Source organism: Botryllus schlosseri, chromosome 2 (genome assembly GCF_051294905.1).
Source record: "Botryllus schlosseri isolate E-star chromosome 2, Bs_hap1, whole genome shotgun sequence".
Taxonomy (NCBI): domain Eukaryota; kingdom Metazoa; phylum Chordata; class Ascidiacea; order Stolidobranchia; family Styelidae; genus Botryllus; species Botryllus schlosseri.
This window is the reverse complement of record NC_137237.1, coordinates 16,253,169-16,271,358: the sequence shown is the minus strand read 5'-3', so window position 1 is coordinate 16,271,358 and position 18,190 is coordinate 16,253,169. Positions and strand designations below refer to the sequence as shown.

Sequence of the window (18,190 nt, the reverse complement as noted above, 5' to 3'; positions counted from 1 at the left end):
AAATGGTGAATTTTTCCCAATTCGCGGACCGTTGAATAACAAAAGGTCGACTTTCACGTTCAGCACCCAAAATACAGTTTTTTTTCTTTACAATTTATAGGTGGTTAACTAAAAAAAAGCTCGGAGGACATTTTCAAAAACTTGAAAAGGAGGACGTATGGTAACCCTATAATATGGTCTACGCACAATTGCACATACTCGACATTTGCTATCTTGAGGGATTATGTGATGATAAATCTTAACATGTGTAAGAAATGTGCTTGATAATACAGCCATTTTTCAAAATAGCTTCGCAGGCCGGATGAAATGGTCTGGCGGGCCGGATGCGTCCCGCGGGCCGTATGTTTGACACCCCTGCTCTACACCTTCCGTATAGCTTAATTTGCAGTTTTTGACAGTCCATGTAAACGTGTTATGACTGTTTCCAAAACTATTTACTTACTTGAGTAGATTTTAGGCCAGGAAATTCTACTTCTACTTCAGTTAGGTAGCTTTCAAAAAGAGTACTTCTACTCGTACTTGAGTAGATTTTTGCGTCGCTACTTCTACTTCTACTTGAGTAGCCGTTTGACCGCCTCTGCCAATCAGGTAGCAAAAGGAAACTTGAATCTAGTTTCATGGAGGATTCCTAATGAGACTGATCAACTTAGCCATGATTGTAATAACTCGAGTCCGAATCGAGTCGCGATTTTTTCCTGACTCGACTTGACTCGACTTATTTTATTAAATATTGAAAATGACTCGACTAGACCTGAGTTAATTTGTGTATTGACTGGACTTGTTCTCGAGTCATTGCGCATGACTCGACGAGGTCATATGACCGGAGACTTGGACGGTGAAGACAGGCATTTAAATGGAACTTCGAAGAATAGCAACGATCCAAATTGCCGTTTTTTCGTCTAATAATACCAATACATGAATATCAGGGCCAGAAACTGTGAAGAATGACGGAAATTAGCCTATCATAAATGCGTGGCATTCGATATCATCCAAGCAAAATTGTAAAAAGTGGGTCGAACATTACTTGAACTAGAAGATAAACGACGATCACAATTTAATCATCTCGGACTCGACCCTCCCCACCCCGACCTGGCCTCGGTATAGACTCGATGACTTCGACTTTCGACTTGACTCGAAACAAAACTATGAAAATATGATTGACTTGTGACTCAGAGCCATGTGACTTGATTACAACCCTGGTCTTGACTCATAGCCTGTCAGGTGAAAGAATACTGTATATAAACTAAAAACGACGACAGTTTCATCGACGAAAAGAAGTAAATTCGATTATGAACAGGAGTTAATTCAAAATACACGATCACAAGACTGCATCCAAAGCTCGGTAGACTTTTTCCGAAAACAAATGTTGAAAATGAGTTTTTAAGCTGTCCGGTAATTTTATAGAATCACAACCGTAAATTCCTTCATCAAAATCCCAATTCCATAATCCAGAAGCAATGACCAAATAAGAAACTCGAATCCTGCTACGTCATTCGAACAATTGTATCGAAAAAAAAGTTTGCATATTATGCAAGTGGAAAAATTATATCATTTGCTTAGGCGCACTAGTATATTACGTAAGTAGCGAATGGCATTCAAGTAGTATATAAATAAAACATTTCCTATACTGATACTCCACGTCTGATGATACCGTTGACAACTTTATCCTGGGAATTGGAGACATGAGTTTTGAGTGGTTTATGATGAATGCCGGAAATCGTTTTGTATTCATTCATAAGTTTATGATATTAAATTCGGTAATACATTAGTTTCAGGGAAAGGCGCCGGTTGTATACCTTACTTTCTGGAGGAATGTTGAGATTGATTAAGCTATACCTACATCGGTCGACACCTCCACGACTTATAGGTATAGAATACCCGCGTATATGAGTATTAGAATCTGCCCGTGTGTGCACATATGCTGTGCAAGCGACTTGCACGACAATTGCAATCCTCTGTTGATATAAAGTGTATACCTCACAATTGCCATAATGTGTTAGTGTTAGCTTAAAATTTACCTTAAAGCTAGCGCCCTTATAAATAATGTACAGATTACTAGATCCATGTATTTTTACATCACATAAAATTTTACGTCATCAACGCACCATGGATGATCAATGATGTCACCGAATTACTAGACATTTTGGACTCATCATGAATACATTTGCATTCTGATTGCTGTTTAAGCCTCTATAAACGCTGCATTTGGTAAGCTAAAACTGTTTTCTCGCTAGTCAGATAAGCGTTGAAATCTCTGTTGAAGAAAATCGTTGCAGCCCCAGAAAAAATGAAATTGCTCGAGTAGGTCTACCTCAGAACTTTTTGTCGCCCACTCCTGGGGTATGCATACCCAATTTTGAGAACCCCTGCCAAATATATTGAGTAATGGTACAGATTTTCAATTTTATGCTAGACTCCGTTCGAACAAAGCAATGGTCATGTGGGTTGGATGACTGACAGTGCACGTTGAAGACACAGGAACTATATACCACTTTCGCTTCCATCTTTTTTCTGAGTCAACTTATCGTGACAGCACGGCCTATTTAGTAAGAAATGGACTCGTAAAGCTCTTGCACGAAATGTATTAAGCGTGAAATGAGAAGATGCGACTCCGGCACATAGAGCTCGATACTTGTAGAAGACAGATATACATTCGGTTCTGGGTTAGCTGTAGCATACTCATAACAACAACGACAAATTGACACGTAAATCTTAGGATAGCTATAGTATATTCCCTGCTGGGGAATTTCGAACAGAGCAAATAAGTCTGACCGAAATACAGAATGATGCAACAACAGCAATGATGTAACAGCTTTTACATTAACGGAAACCTGCAAAAATAATACTCGACTTTCGAATTTTGTGACTGTGGCAATTTGATGTTATTTTGAGATTCCAACTAGAGCCAGGAACTCGTCGCGTTTTCTGGCATCGTCTTTAAAAGCTCCCAACATGCAAGTCGTTGACGTGCTGGACATCGTTTGTTGGACTCCACGCATCACCATGCACATGTGTCTGAACACAGCATTGTATAATACACTTGTGAGGTTTTCGGTAACATTCGAGCCGCCTTCAATTAACGGCATGCAAAAAACTGATGTTATAGAAACGCCGCCGAAAGAGTGTTATGTTTTCGTGTACCACCCTTCGGGTGAGAACATACACTATTTTGGCAGAATCTAGGTAGACTGTTGAGTGCAGAACCTTGGCCGCATTTCGATTACTCGTGTAGCCTAAGGCCGCATTCTCGGACATAGTCGTAATTAACTAGCTGGGCGCCAACACCCGTGGTAAACTATCTATGTCGACTTCCGGTGAACTCCGGACTAATCTGTTCATTGATAGCCGCTTACTATATACTCACTGAACTCGCGAGTGGCCCTGTCATGGGATTGGTTATGGTAGCGCGAGGCGCAAAACGTTTTTCAGATTCACGTATGAATTTCGTCAATAATATTGGTTCCACTATCAAATATTTATCCTTTCTTAGCCCATGTGATCAAACTCATCAGTAGAGGTAATGGAAGGGATGTTTTAGAAAATGTAGGGCGATTTATAAATGAAGATGCATGGTGAGCCAATTGTCTTTAGTCGCATTGTTGCATGCTGTTATTTCTTGACCTCCCATCAGAATTGTTGTTATATAGTGCAGACCTGGGCACATTGAGGCCCGCGACATAATTCCCGAGTGGACCGCGAATATCTGCTTGGAATTTTGAATAGCAATGTGTGGACCAAAACCATAAACTAAAACGGAAATGCGTCTACTTTGAATTCAAGCTTATTTATGTACCGTGATTACATAACCTACCAAAGTCGTAAGCGTAACTCGGGTTCCCTAGCGAAGCTAACAAACCAGCACGGCTATTTTACCAAGCCACACAGAGCTCGCGTCGCAACCTAATATTAACTCATCCACTTAGCAGCATGTGTTAACAATGTAATTCGTTACATTCAATTTAGAAATAAAGCTGCACTCCCTTTGTCTCGGCCCGCCTATGTATTTTTCGCTGCGCATTTGGCCCGCCGGGGAAAATAATTCCCGCCCCTGATCTATAGAAACACGTGTTAACAATGTAATTCACTGCTTTCTATTGAGAAATATATAACTGCACGCCGCAAAACATAGCCTAGTCTAGAATTCTGTCGCTGTCCGCCGACGCATTTTCTGCTTCACATTTGTCCGGCCGGGAAAAATAATTGTCCACCTCATGGGAAGACATTGGAATCGCCCAAACGTACCAGAAACAAATTTCTTTCGTGAGGAGCACATGATTCCGAGTTGGTATTTCTATATGGGGTGCATTACTTCCCTCTGCTGTTCAGATCTGTACTGTGGGGCTCAGATTGCAAAGGGCGTTTCTATAATAAAGTCGAAAAATGGAGTCGCATTGAAGCGCGCATGGCGTGAAGAAAATTTCAGGAATAAATAAAATCAGTTCGAAATTAAATTTGCAGGTCGACGGCCGCCAACACATACTAATTGAATCACGTGTCCACGGCCGCAAAATTTCCTTCTACGGTCGTAGGCTGGCCACCCCTGGTGTAGAGGTATATAATGGAAAAGGTACGAGCACCTTGGTAGTTTGAAATCTCATTGTATCTAGTTTGAGGTTACGTATGGTGTATGTATGTATATGGCGATTATGGTGCTCAGCAACTACGGCCTTTTTCACTAAACCTAAATATTGCAAGCCTATGCGGCCGATTGATCTACACTACAGCATTAAAGTTGCCTCTCGGTTATGTAAGGATTGTAAAAGGGTAATAGCCGGGAATAGTGATTAAAGCTTTCTTACTGCGCCTCAATGACTACTCCTACGCCAGTAGCGCCGATTGCTTCTTCTACGGCTGATGCAATTTGACGAGTGAGTCTTTCTTGCACTTGGAATCTTCGTCCGAACATATCAACTATTCTGGAATAAAAATAATAATCAGGAGGAGAGAGCCTTACAATTTATCCGGTACTGCACGCCTCCTATATGGGTCCCGTCCACGGCCAGGTAAGACAAAATGCTTTGCCATAAAATTGGTATCCGCAGCTTTTCCGTTAGACCCTCAGGACTTCCAGATAAATTGTTCGGGAACAATGACGGTGCTGACTCTGTGACCTAAAGGTTCCTGCGGATCTCCATATTCCCAGTCACTCGATGGTGCTGCCGAAAATAAATTAGTTCCCCCTTTTACAAGGGAGCAGCTCCAAGTTACAGATGGCCGTGGTAATAGTTCCGAAGTGATGATTGATATAGAAGCTATCACTGGGGCCTCAATATTTCAGCGAGAGTGAACATTGCAAACAAGCTTCTGCATAGTGGGTTTGGATGGCATATGTAAGAACGTTATGAAATTGCGAATAAATTGTGCCATTTGACTAGCCCTGTAACAGATGGGGTTGTGTTTAAAACAAAAATGAATTTGGAACAAACATGTTTAAAACAAGGGCCTTGTTTAAAACTTTTTTTTTAAGCAGTGACGTCACAAATAATCAATGTTGACGCCACAGTGTATTGACATTGACAGTTGAGAATATGGAGTAAATACAGGTCTTTTGACGAAATAGTCTTCCAACCCGGTCATATACGGACCAAACATATCCTTAACCAGGACTATATCGTCATGCATCATTTCTACGGTCGCCGTTCATCATCATCATCATCATCATCAAAACATGCATTCCATACCAATGATCTCTATCTACGTACTATAGCTGTTGAACCAACTATTTTGAGGGTTTCAACCATCCGATATCGATATACGTCGGCTATATCGGGTGGTAATCGTCCGTAGGCTCATAGAGCATGTTTTTTGGAAAGTATTTACACACTTATGGCGTATTTATACAACTTAAAAAAGCCTTTGTTTGAAACACTGTTCAAAGCATGTTTTAAACAAAGTGGTTTAAACAACCGTTTGTTTTAAATGCAACCCTGGTAACACATGGCGTTCCACGAGAAAGAAAATATAGTAATATCTTCCTAAAGAATAATCATCATGCAATACCACGGCTAAATGCTGGGCGCCTACTTTCGGAGGGGCAGATACCAGCTTTGCGTACAAGTATTTGTTTTAATCTGACCGAGCCTACCGATGAAGAAGCCGACGCTCTACCAATACCTTGTCTCGGTCGGGGTTATTTGTCAATATATTTCGATACCAATTATCAGCGATAGTATCATTATTATTATTATAAGTAAAATCGTGATAATTAGATCGAAATGCATCTCTGTTGCAAAGGACGTGGAATTTAGAACCCATCCGCCGTGATTGCCACACAAGGACAAATTTATTGCTGAGAAAATTTCTCAAATCTACAGTATGACACGACCTAGAGAATGATGCATATTGAAAGAAGTTGTAACTCATAAAACTATAAATAATTGTATAGAGTGTTCCACACGATCTTTTGTCGTCAGAAGGGTCATATTGGTCATCCATTTTCTTTTGTAATTCCATAAAAGTCATAATACTATGTCAAACAACAATAGAAAATTTGTAATGTCATGGCGACACAAAATCGATATTTTCTATATGGAATTAGCCCTCAAGGCGGATCTGAGCAATTATTCTCTGGAAGCCGCATCACTAATCATAATAATTGGCGCTGATTGTGCGCAATCCTTCTGCAACTGTGCCTATGCAAGGAAGACCATCGTGCAATACGAGCTGGCCTTCTACCTGACGATAACGTCGGGGTCACCAACCGTATGGCGAGTTTGGATATCTAGTACGAGACTACGCCACGTTCAGTCTAGGGCAGGGGTGTCAAGCATACGGCTCGCTAGACCATTTCATCGGAACCGCGAAGCAATAAACACTTTCCCCCCGACAGCAAATGTAGATTATGTTCATTGGCCGCATTATAACCGCCCGGCAGTGATGTCTTGGGTTTCTCCCTAGTCCCCATTAGGAGTAAGTCGTCGCTAACATTGACACAGGTATATCTAGTAGGGATGGTGTGAACGTGAGGTTCACGTTCGTGTTCTGTGTGTGAACCTCGGAAAATTTGAGGTTCGCGTTCACAACAGAACCTTGGTAGGTTCTGCACTGTGAACCTTTTTCGTACATTGCAATTTTCACTTCATTATAACATCTTTGGTTCAAATTTATTGACTTTCAACTGCGGGCCACTCTATGCATGGGGCTGACAGCATAAACATTCAACACTAAACGAGTATGCCCTTGACAATCTCAAAAATTTACTGGTACTGTTAAGTTTTCTCGAAATATCCAGCCTTCCGTTTGTACATATTTAGTGTCTCTGTGCTGTGAGCTTGACCCACCCAAGAGCGAAATCCACTGTATTTTGTCAGCAAATGATCCTTATTCAACCAATCAATGAGATTGATATCGTCTTCTGATGTAAAAATCTAGCAGGCGTACGGGGTCAATCTTGACTGCATATGTATACTGTATTATAAAAAACAAATCCGTGCTACTGGGGTGTTGGCTATACTGCTGTATAACTTGTTAATCGGTAGAAAGTATATAGAAACTCATTTTACACTTTGCTCAATATCCATGTGGCAATACTCAGACGCCGAATACATTGTCCGATCAGGTCGAAATTGTTGGCAAAGCGACGCAAGATATTGATTTTATGGGATTATTATATCATTTGATTGCCGCAGATGACACATTTGGCGACATTTCAAACGTCAATATGTACTTAAGTACTGAGCCATTATGTGGCCCCGAGTCGTCGCTCGGTATCATGTACAGTAGATTAATATAGGCAATCACCTAATAGAAATATGGGGTTTAAATTAGCAATATGACGTCAGGTGACGTCATGAGGTTCACGTTCGTGTTCACACAGAACCTTTCAAAAAGGTTCACGTTCACACGAACCTGAACCTTTCAGAGGTTCACACCATCCCTAATATCTAGAACTAGACATCCCTGCATTGTCATCCAATTCCGAGAAAGCAAAATAGTGCATACAGAGTTTAGAGTTTTATGAAAAATCGACCCAAAAAACAGAAGCGAGGTTTAATTCAAATATCTGTGGTCGCACTGCTGCACCATTTCCAACTCAAAAGGTCCCTGGTCCCTAGAGAACCCGAATCGCGATTCAATAATAATAAAGCAAATTACAAGGCCCGCGTTTACAATTAAATCTCGTGTATTACTCACAACGCATACGCAGGGTTGACGCAAGTATACCGCTAAAACAAAAGGGACATAGAAAAATAACAACTAATATCATTGCTATAGCCACTGTTCTAGCATTTTATAACTGTATTCAACCGGCGAGTCATCGTAATATTGCCAATTCCATTGTTTGCGAATATCGGCGTAGCTAGGTTAGTAGGCTTATAAAGATAATATTAATGATATACTAATAATAAAGAATTCAATGATAAGCAACGGTATAGATTTTGAGGCAATTTTTTAGAATCAGTCGACTGGTGCGGCGTGCGAGATGTCTGAAGGTTTGAATCCGGCCCGCGATGCAAGTTGTGTTCGACACCCCTTCTCTAAGGTCTAGGGTCGGGGAATACGTTGCCATTCACTTTGTTGATCAACCGATCACATCAACAGGTTTCGGATGAAAGTAACACATCAATAAACAGCGTTGGTCGTACGGGTACGGCGTCGCTCGATCGTCAGGTAAACGGCCGACGCGCAGCGGCAGAGTTGCCTACAGTCAGCGTCAATGATTGTGATTGGTGATGCGGCGTCCAACGAATAGTTGCTCCGATCCTACATACCGTGTACGCCATATGCTTGTGTATTAACTGATGTGATGATCCACCACCCACACTAATCAATCCGGCTGGTTAACAGCATTTTAGAATGCCAACCAATGAAAAGTGATACCACAGCACACTTTAGCTAGCTACAGGTGCCTAGAACCTGTTGAAAGCTACATATAGCATTGATTGTATTTCTGTTAGAGCCGCATATCATAATTTTATAGTGGCACTGCGGTTCCAATACGACATGGTCTCAATATTGGCAATTCACATATTCTTTGGCGGTAAAAGAACGTTGTGCAACAAGTCTACGTTGCTGGCAAGCTACCGAACAAGCGGATTGCAATTTGAATTTGTATTTGGGAATGCCATTTCCAAGGCAGTTCATTATTGCGATATGGCGTACAGCAAATATTGGTTGCTGGTGCGGCACCAACATTTTTTCAATAATACAAAATTCTGATAAAACTCGACGGATTTGATTTGTCTGGTGCAGATGCCTAAACAGCTTGAAGGTGATGAATTTTCCATATGATAGAATAAAACTGTTATATCGGCCGGACATGAATGAGCAATTATTATCAGAAAGCAATATTAGACATAAATTCTAGGATTTCGACAAGGGCAACAGACTCACACTCTAGCGATTAATACCACAAGATAGGAAATCTCCTAAAAATTATTGAAGTAGCTCTACCGGCTCATATCATACCGTTTATCACTATGAAACGTACCTGGCTAATTTACTGAGTCCCAAAACTTTTTTGTCCGGAAGATAGCCTATCGCGACCTGAAAAGCACCACACTGGAAATGGGATTTTCTGGTTGACGACGGAACTTACTTTACCCATGAAGGGTACCAGATGGTGTTCACACATCGAGAATACTTCGATATCCTTTACGACAACGATTTCGTCGTGATCTTCTTCAAAAACCGCATCGTTTATAATGTCTGAAAAAGTAAGTAGAATTTGATTGGATGCCAATAAGATTACGCGAAGACATGACCGCAGCCAACATAGAGCATGGCACATAACCACAGGAAAATCATTTACATATACTGGTAGTTGTATGAATGCAACTCCACTTTATGAACCACTATACGGTATATTTGAGTATATATGCTAGGGACGAAATTATGATAATACCAGACCGGCATTGTGAAAACTGTTACACTAAGACCGCCACACTACAACGGAGCAAGAGAAGATCAAAAGAGGACGAACGCTCATACGTTCGCACCGTCATGTTATTATTTACCTTCTAACGATTGTTGATAACCTTTCGTCAAATACAGCATTGCCTTGGCCGCTCGATAGGGCGTTTTTACTACGCCTTGTCTGGTGGGATCCTCCCCAACTCGCTCTAGTACAACCCGGTAGGCGTTTTCCATCGCACCAAGTCCTTTTCGTCTGGCATCGGCCACTGTAATTTGTACTTGAAAGCGTCACTCTTCTCATTAAATTATACGCTGAACTACTACGGTGGAACATTTATTTCGAAGCAGTGCAGTGTTTGTCGTGCGTTGTCTGCCTTTGCCTTTACGCATTACCATTTTACGAACAAATGATTTTCCTGTTAATTCGAACAAAGTCGTTTCTCCGCTTAATTAGACAAAAGTGAGCGGTACCAAAGCGTCCGAATTTACCGGAGTAGACTGTAATTAGATGAAAAGATACTAAAAGGTAAATGCCATCTAAATATGATGTGGTCTCAAATTAAAGTGAAGGTGCTAAGAATATGTTGGCAGCAGCCCTTTTCCTCCGAAAGTGAAAGCCTTCCAACACCGCTAAAGGATTTTAAAATTCGACCCCATCTCTGAAATATTGAGGTCACGCGTTGTCGCTTCTAAACCATTTGCGGAATTTCTCACATACATTTATCCACTGTTGCACGTGCTCGATGCGATCAAGTCAGAAAATAAATATTAGAAAGTTTACACTTGTTTACCGATTTTTCAAGATATTATGAAGAAACTGTGTCTTACGAACAGCGGCGGCTTAGTTACGGGCTTCGTCCGGCCAGGTATATTTGCGAGTGAAGTAGGGTTGCATTTAAAACAAAATCAATCTAGAACGAATATGGTTAAAACGTGGCCCTTGTATACAATATGCTTTTTATTGTTTCCGTTTTGTTTTGTGTTAGCCATGAGGTCATGAATTTCTAGTTGTGACGTCACAATGGATTGTCATTGATAATTGAAAATATAGGCTCAATATGGCTCATTGGGCGAAGAAAGTTCCCGACGGCTTTCTTACAGGGACCAAAGAACGTCTCATCATTACGTGCCATTATCATTATCAGAACATTCATTCTTTTTTTTATTTACGATCATTCCATATGGTTTATGTCGACAATTTCTCGTGCAAGCCGTCCGACTGTTCATGACGCCTGTTTTTTCCGAAATATTTAGACCAGTGGTTCCCAACCTTTTTCGGTGGCAGGGCCAAATTTAGAATTTCAGAGTACGGTCGGGGCCGCACGAATACCAGGGCAATGAAAGGAACCAAAAATAGTCACCAAAATATGAAAATTGGCATTGTTCCGATCATTTGCTTGACGCCGTTGGCCATTGTGTTGCCGCGCTTCCGTTGTTCAGAACAATCAACCTTTGCTGGCTATTTCGGAGTAGATTTATTGCCCTGGCTAGATTTCAATTCGTATTTTTGGAATCAGTGCGACACTTCCTTTCGATAAACACCGTCATATCAAAGTATTCGGACGCTTGGGTCGCGAGCTATAGGACTACCAATTATGCTGCTTTTTGCCGGCTAAGCAGTACGCATCTCAGCGTATTCAATCTTGAGTCACTTGTTGCACATCGATCCGTAAATTAGTTATCAATACCTAGGGCCGTAACAGCACTTCGTCAGGCGCATAAAACGTTGCTCTTGGGCCCCACATATAGTGTGATAAACCGAAGTTCGAAGTCCCTCAGGCTAGATGGCTGTTTACCGCTATTTATCATCTAAATCGGGTGTCCGTTTTAGGCAGCTTCTCTCGACTAATCGCGCGAAGCGCGAAAAATTTATATAATTCACGATTGAATTGGTCAATATAATCGGGAATTGCATATATATTGGTATCAATTTTTATCCTCTCTCTGCTCACGTAATCAGATTGACCGGTTGAGCCGAGTGAGGTATGTTTGAAAAGGTAGGAACTCTCAATATTAATTGAACATCTTTGGCCGTTTACCCGTTGGCAGGACCGAAACAGCGCTTCGTCTGGCCCCCCAAAACACTTAGGTCTTGAGCTCCCATATGGTGATAAACCGACCCCCCCTCCGTCCCGTTGTTCGCTTCTGCCACGAAATCAGGATACCCGTTTAGTGAGCCATCATGGAGCGCAAAAATTTTCGATAATTTAAAATAAAATAGGTCAATAAGATCGGGAATTGCATATATATTGCTATCAATTACTTGTCCTCTCTGATCACGTAATCAGATTTACCGGTAGAGCCGAGTGAGATGTCTTGGGAACTGTAGGGCCCGTAAATAATAATTAAACATATACCCGTTGGTTGGTTGGTTGGTTGGTTGGTTGGTTGGCCTAGAGGTGGGCCGTGCTATAAGTCGGCAGTTACGGAAAATAAGAAGAATATCGGCCTGGTGTAAATGACCATAGTAGTCGACAAACACCATGAATACCCCAAAACAAACAAACCCGTTGGTACGACTTACGTTACATGATGGTATTTTATTTCGTGACCTCCAATCTGCTATATCAAAAAATATAGAATCGCCCAAACGTATTGAACTAAAAGATGCACACAATTTCAAATTGGTAGTTCTTCACTGGCATATAATTCTTCCCTGCGGGATGGTAGCCTATATGTCTCGTGAGGTTCAGATTGCCAATACAGGAACATTCGGCCCCAGTCATTTAGGCGCCTATGGTCAATTATACCTATATGTATTTTGTATAAATGTATATACATAACGAAGTTTTCGGTCAGCGTAAGGGCAGTCCTTTTCGGCCAAGGTTTTCTCGCTGCCAATCGTTCTGGCACACTTCTTGGAGTCGCATATGTTACATGGCCTAAAACTTTATGTGCCTTCGTGCGTCGTGGCGCGGTAATGGCCAACGCCGATATGACCACTTCTATAAACCAAGCGTATTTTATCTTGGTGGAATGGTATACCCTATAATTACGGTGCTTGGAAACTTGAAATGAGATATGGCTCTTTGCCAAATACATATTTTTTTACTGAATTGATCAATATTGAAGCGAATTGTTGGTAAATTTTCATCACGGCTAGAATAATTATTCTCGTGACAGTATAAACATGTCTTTGAGCGGTAAAGACAATGTCGTCTTCAGATTTGGGAGTTCAGACCCCCTCTATATAAAATCATCATATTTAGGTTACTGTCACGCCGGTGGCCAATATCACTCGCGAATTCTATGTACTCGACTCGAAATCTTGGACAGGGATTTCTAGAACTTCTAGATATCCCTGATCTTGAATTGTGCGATATGTTGATTAATCAAAGAGCATAGCAGACATAGCGACGACAATTTCAAAACGCAGTTTTCAAATACGCATTGTCTTCCTGATCTAAGGACGAAGTGAATGAACTGTTGTTGATGTGACAATTACTAACTCGAATTACAAACAACGTTATAGCTATCCACGTTCTTGATTGGTAAGTATAGATCTGTGTAATTCCGACGATAATATGTAGGCGTGTAGCGCAACGTTATGTTGCAGCCGAATGCTTCGATAATTGAAAAGTCGATAAGTCTTTAGATTTTCGGAATCAGTGTGGCAGTCACATTCGATTATTATCAGTTATAATCAATTCTAAGCTATTTACGATAAATTGCGTTATCCATGGTGAGGCTTGACCCGTCTGTGCCTTACCTCCCGCTTCGAGCTTTATTTCAATCAATCAGGTTTATAAATATTTTCATCGTTCAAAACATTATAAGACTGCGATACAATGAAAAGATAGGAAGGTGTCATGTTATTTTCGCACAATAAATACCAGTTTTTACAGAGAAAATATAGCGCACACGAGAAATCCTATGTAGTGAGCTCGAATTAGTGCTACCATGACGTCACGAATTTTCAATTGTGACGTAACAGCTGAGTGGCATGTATGACTCTTTGGGAGTTGAGATGAAAAAATAGAGGCAATATGACTCTTCGGACAAAAAAGGTTCCCGACCACTTTTCTATACCTGTATCTATAGGTAGGCTACTGCTCGTTCAACTGGAAAGTTGGGCACATTGCATTGAAACAACAGTGACGTAATCTTAGCAGTCTACTCACAACCTTCCTGCAATCCTAATTGAAAACTCCAGACTCCAAGCCAAGCAAGAGTTTTTTATAAATATAATTTTTTTTTCACAAATCGATTATTTTTGTGCGGGCCGCAAGAAGGCTAGCTGGGAGCCGCATGCGGCCCTCGGGGCCGCGGATGGGAATCACTGATTTAAACAATTATGACAGAATAGTACCACTTTTGAAAATAATTTATGTTTTCGAAATGGAATTGGTTTAAACATTGATTTTATTTCAAAGTGTTTCAAACCCCCGCTTGTTTTAAATGCATCCCTACCTATAGGTCGTACCATATATGGCCAGATTGTTTGTGTGATAATGAATGATGTCCCCTCGCTACCCCGCTATATAATTCCTAAACACCACTCCAAAGTATGCATTCGATGGCCCGACGACAATCAGACGTGGTGAAACGTACCTGTATCGTAATCTCCGTTCATGCTGTGTCGTCAAGCTTTTAGTCTTGTACTCTGAAAAAGGACGCGCACCGCAACACACTGATGGCGATCGAAGTATTAGTGAATGACAAAATGCTGTATAAAATCAATATTGATAGAAAGAGTTTTTCCAACCGCAATGCGAGCACCAAGATGAGTATACTTGGTGATCCAACGATTAACCTATTTCCTTGCCTTTTTAGCATTTTAAGACGTAGGTAGAAGATGGCGAGAGGACGTCATGTAATACCAAATCGCATTGCAGTTACAAACGTCAACTATAACATTGTTAGGAGATCTATGTGCAGTTATGCTCAGCTGCAAGCCGCAGACTACATGGGCGTTCTCGTAAGGACGTACTGCGTCACCATCGTCGAATCAATATTGCAAATACGTATAGACGTTATACGTTTCCAAAATGAGAAAAACCTTGCTATTCAGTCGTGCAAAATTGCACTAGCTTCAATACTGTTGACATCATCGTAAACAAAGTTCCATAATTTTTTAATCGTTTAAGTAGAGAACTATATATGTTTCTGCATTTGCTGCCGCAAATGTATACTTGGGTATTACGCGGTATTGCCCGTATATGACCCGACAACTGTCATGATCAGCGTCTATATGCTTGCGACAGAGTTGTCACTAGCCAAAGTTTACGTTTAGTCGGACTGAGGAATTTATACTGTATACCGGCTTCCACATTAACTTGTTCAGGAAACCATTTGCATGCGTTATCTCAATTACTATGGATTTCAGTTTGACGACGCAATATTTGCCAGTGGACCGTGCTACCGGTGGTGTCTGTAATATGACCTTTTTTCCGGAGTGCTGCAAATCCAAGTTATTCAGTCGTAGAAATGCGTCATGAAAATGTTGCCATGGCATAGGAACAATTTACATTGTGAATGCGAAAGCGATTCTAAGACGTCATGTTGCTTATTCAATATGTGATATGTAGTAAATGTAATAGTGCGGAGCGGATCGATAAATTCTCTGGTCCTACTCCAATCCTGTTTTTAAAGCTCTGGTCCGACTCCGGCGCGACGCCAAGGCCGTATTTTGGAAATGACCTTGATCCGGTCCGAAAAACTCCGATTACAATTATACACTCGCAAGATGGTATCGGATATTGATTGGAACAATGCAAACAGGAAACTAAAAACTCAAATATCAAACCCAACTCTTCTCTGAAGTGATTATGCCAATTTGGACTTGGCTTGTGGTTTATTTCCATGAACGTTTCACTTTAACTATCGATTTGAGGGTGGAAAATGGTAAGGCTGTCATATTCAAGTACTGATCCGGCTCCGACCCGACTACGTCCGCATCAGAAAAAGTACTGATCAGGCTCCAAACCAGCTCCGGCCGATAATTATAAAATCTGGACGGATATCCAATCCGGTTCCCGTCCATGTTCCGTCCTAAAAATTTATACGGACAGTTTCACGTAAAACCTATGAAGAAGTCACGCGTTGCTTTTGTATTCAAAATTGAGGACAACCAAATGTCCAAACCTAAAATTGAAGGCAAGAGTACTTTCGTCACCATCCTGTGTAACTTATGTATATACAACATACATGTAACTATGGTGATGTGTTGCTTCCTCGTGCAATGCGTGTTCTAAGCTCGTTACGGTCTCTTGGACGGTTGCTGGCGGAGATGGCAAATTAATCAGCATTCCCACTCAATTAGGAGTAGAAGTGCACTCTTAGCGAACAGATTATGTATTACCACCCTTGTACCACCCCTGATACACGGGTGTGAGTATACACCCATGGTACACGGAACCAGAACCTACCTCAGACTTATACTGCTGTATAAATCGAGTACAATATTTTAGGATTTCTTTGGAGGTGCATTCATGGTGTTTGTCGACTACTATGGTCATTGGTCATTTACACCAAGCCAATTTCCTTATTCCGTGGCTGCCGACTTGTAGCACGGCCCAATTCTAGGCTGTTAATAGACACCGCTTACACGGACGAGATGGCGAGGGGGAGCTTAGATTAGGGTTGCCATACGTCCGGAATTTCCCGGACATGTCCGGAATTTCATTGTTCAAACTTGCGTCAGGGAATTTCTAAAATATGCCTGAATGTCCGGAATTTTGAAGGCTTGACGTAGGCTCATATCTTTTTTCGTAAATCAACATAATAACATTATGCTTGGGAATATTTAAGCTACATGATATTTTTCTTCGCGCTGCGCGCGATTTACTATCGCATTTATTGATTTTAATATTGGAACTACCACCCTCGCAAAAATTGCAATAAATATAAATAAAAATATCCTTGATTTACTGAAATAAGCCTAATTGTTATCGCAATTATAGGAGAACAGTATAATCCTAGAGATGACTACGGCTGTTGAAATGCTTTATTCAAAGATTGTGGTTCCAAACGTGGGGTTCCTTTGCCTTCATTCTGAGGTTCGCGACCAAAATAGCCTCTGAGTAAGTCTGGGCAAAGGTGCTGACTTCTTTTAGTAATCAGCTCGTCAAATTTTGATCTGGGCCATGGAGCATTTTAAAATTCGAGATGGAGTCGCGATCATAAAAGGTTGGAAACCACTGGATGTGGGGTGTTTGTAAAGATCTGTGCTGCGCACCGGCATAAGGCTGAGAAATAATCTTATCGGTGTGTCATGAACATAGCTTAACGATCTACAATTACGCTCTTTGCATTTTCGAAGTCATCATCCTCCACCAGCTCTACCGCTAACTCTGATCATGTAGGCCCGGAGAGAGGATTAAACTATATAGAAATATGGAAGAACCAATATTATTGAAAGAATTCATCCAGACAACGTAACGAATAGATGCATATAGAAACCAGATGCATATAGCAAGCCCCCCAGACGTTGCATCGATTACCGTATGGTGGGCCCAAAATCATTGTCTATTTGGGCGGGAAGGGGCTGGAAATGTGGTTTTGGTCCTGGTTACACAATACACAGTCACATACTCCTGAACCGGATCGTGACCACCTCTGGTCTATAAGCAAAGCTTTGGTAGTGAGACGTCATATTGACAGACAATGTGCTCATAACTCATTTTGAAATCCACTAGTGGGAGCTAAAGAGTGTCCGGAATTTTGGTCACAGAAATATGGTAACCCTAGCTTGGATAGACCTCCAGCACTTAAGTAGGAATTCTGTTGTCGACCTCGGTCGGACTCGAACCCGCAACCCATTGGTGTTGCAGCTGTGGATTATACCACTACGCTATCTCGCCACTAGGGTCAAGTCACACAAAATTACAAAGTGACTCGAGTCGAGTAATATCAAAATAACTCGTGATTTAATTCTCTTATGTAGTAGTGTAGGGCTTACCACCCTTTTCGGCCCTTTAATTGTGAATACCCAGTCTTTTCTCCAAGAGCGTGACGACGTGAATATCCACCTAATTATAACTATAGAAGTAGGAACTACCAAGATATGTCAAAACTACTTGAAGCTGAAGTAGAAAATGAAGGGTCTGAAGATAACTTAAGTTGGCGTCGAAAAGTAGATTCGTTCGAGTGATCGCGTAACTTCAGCAGTTCATCGGAAACGGTCACGTTTGGAATTGCGAGACGTATCTTCGCGAATAGTGACACTACAAATAACTAAAATCGCAAAAAAAATCGTACGGGCCAGATTAAAGTGCTATTTCAAGTGGTATTATTATTATTATATTCTTTATTCACAATGAAACTGGTAAATACACACATAATCCGGGGAGCAACCTGCCCCCAAAGAAAAATGGCGAGATTGAAGTAAATTTTT

The 18,190-nt window shown here is 41.1% G+C and overlaps 1 protein-coding gene and 1 long non-coding RNA gene across 2 annotated transcripts in view; one reads left to right on the top strand and one right to left on the bottom strand.

Moving 5' to 3' along the window:
- The window catches only part of LOC145433854 (uncharacterized), a 155,889-nt gene that overhangs the window by 53,501 nt on the left and 84,198 nt on the right, over positions 1–18,190 (top strand). The window lies entirely within an intron of this gene.
- Positions 2,567–14,560, bottom strand: LOC145433829 (GTP cyclohydrolase 1-like). Its single transcript, XM_080311082.1, has 6 exons — positions 14,407–14,560; positions 9,957–10,121; positions 9,539–9,648; positions 9,431–9,486; positions 4,800–4,916; positions 2,567–3,015 (listed from the first exon to the last, which is right to left on the bottom strand). Exons 1-6 carry the CDS (start codon positions 14,426–14,428, stop codon positions 2,883–2,885), a joined length of 603 nt encoding a protein of 200 aa, XP_080167208.1. The 5' UTR covers positions 14,429–14,560; the 3' UTR covers positions 2,567–2,882.

Bases quoted from the DNA above. Each gene is read 5' to 3' on its own strand.
- LOC145433829 (XM_080311082.1), bottom strand. From the start codon at position 14,428: ATGAACGGAGATTACGATACAG. The intron at 9,649-9,956 runs GTAAATAATAAC...TTACTTTTTCAG, and splicing joins TTATCAACAATCGTTAGAAG to ACATTATAAACGATGCGGTT. The intron at 9,487-9,538 runs GTAAGTTCCGTC...GGTGCTTTTCAG, and splicing joins TGGTACCCTTCATGGGTAAA to GTCGCGATAGGCTATCTTCC.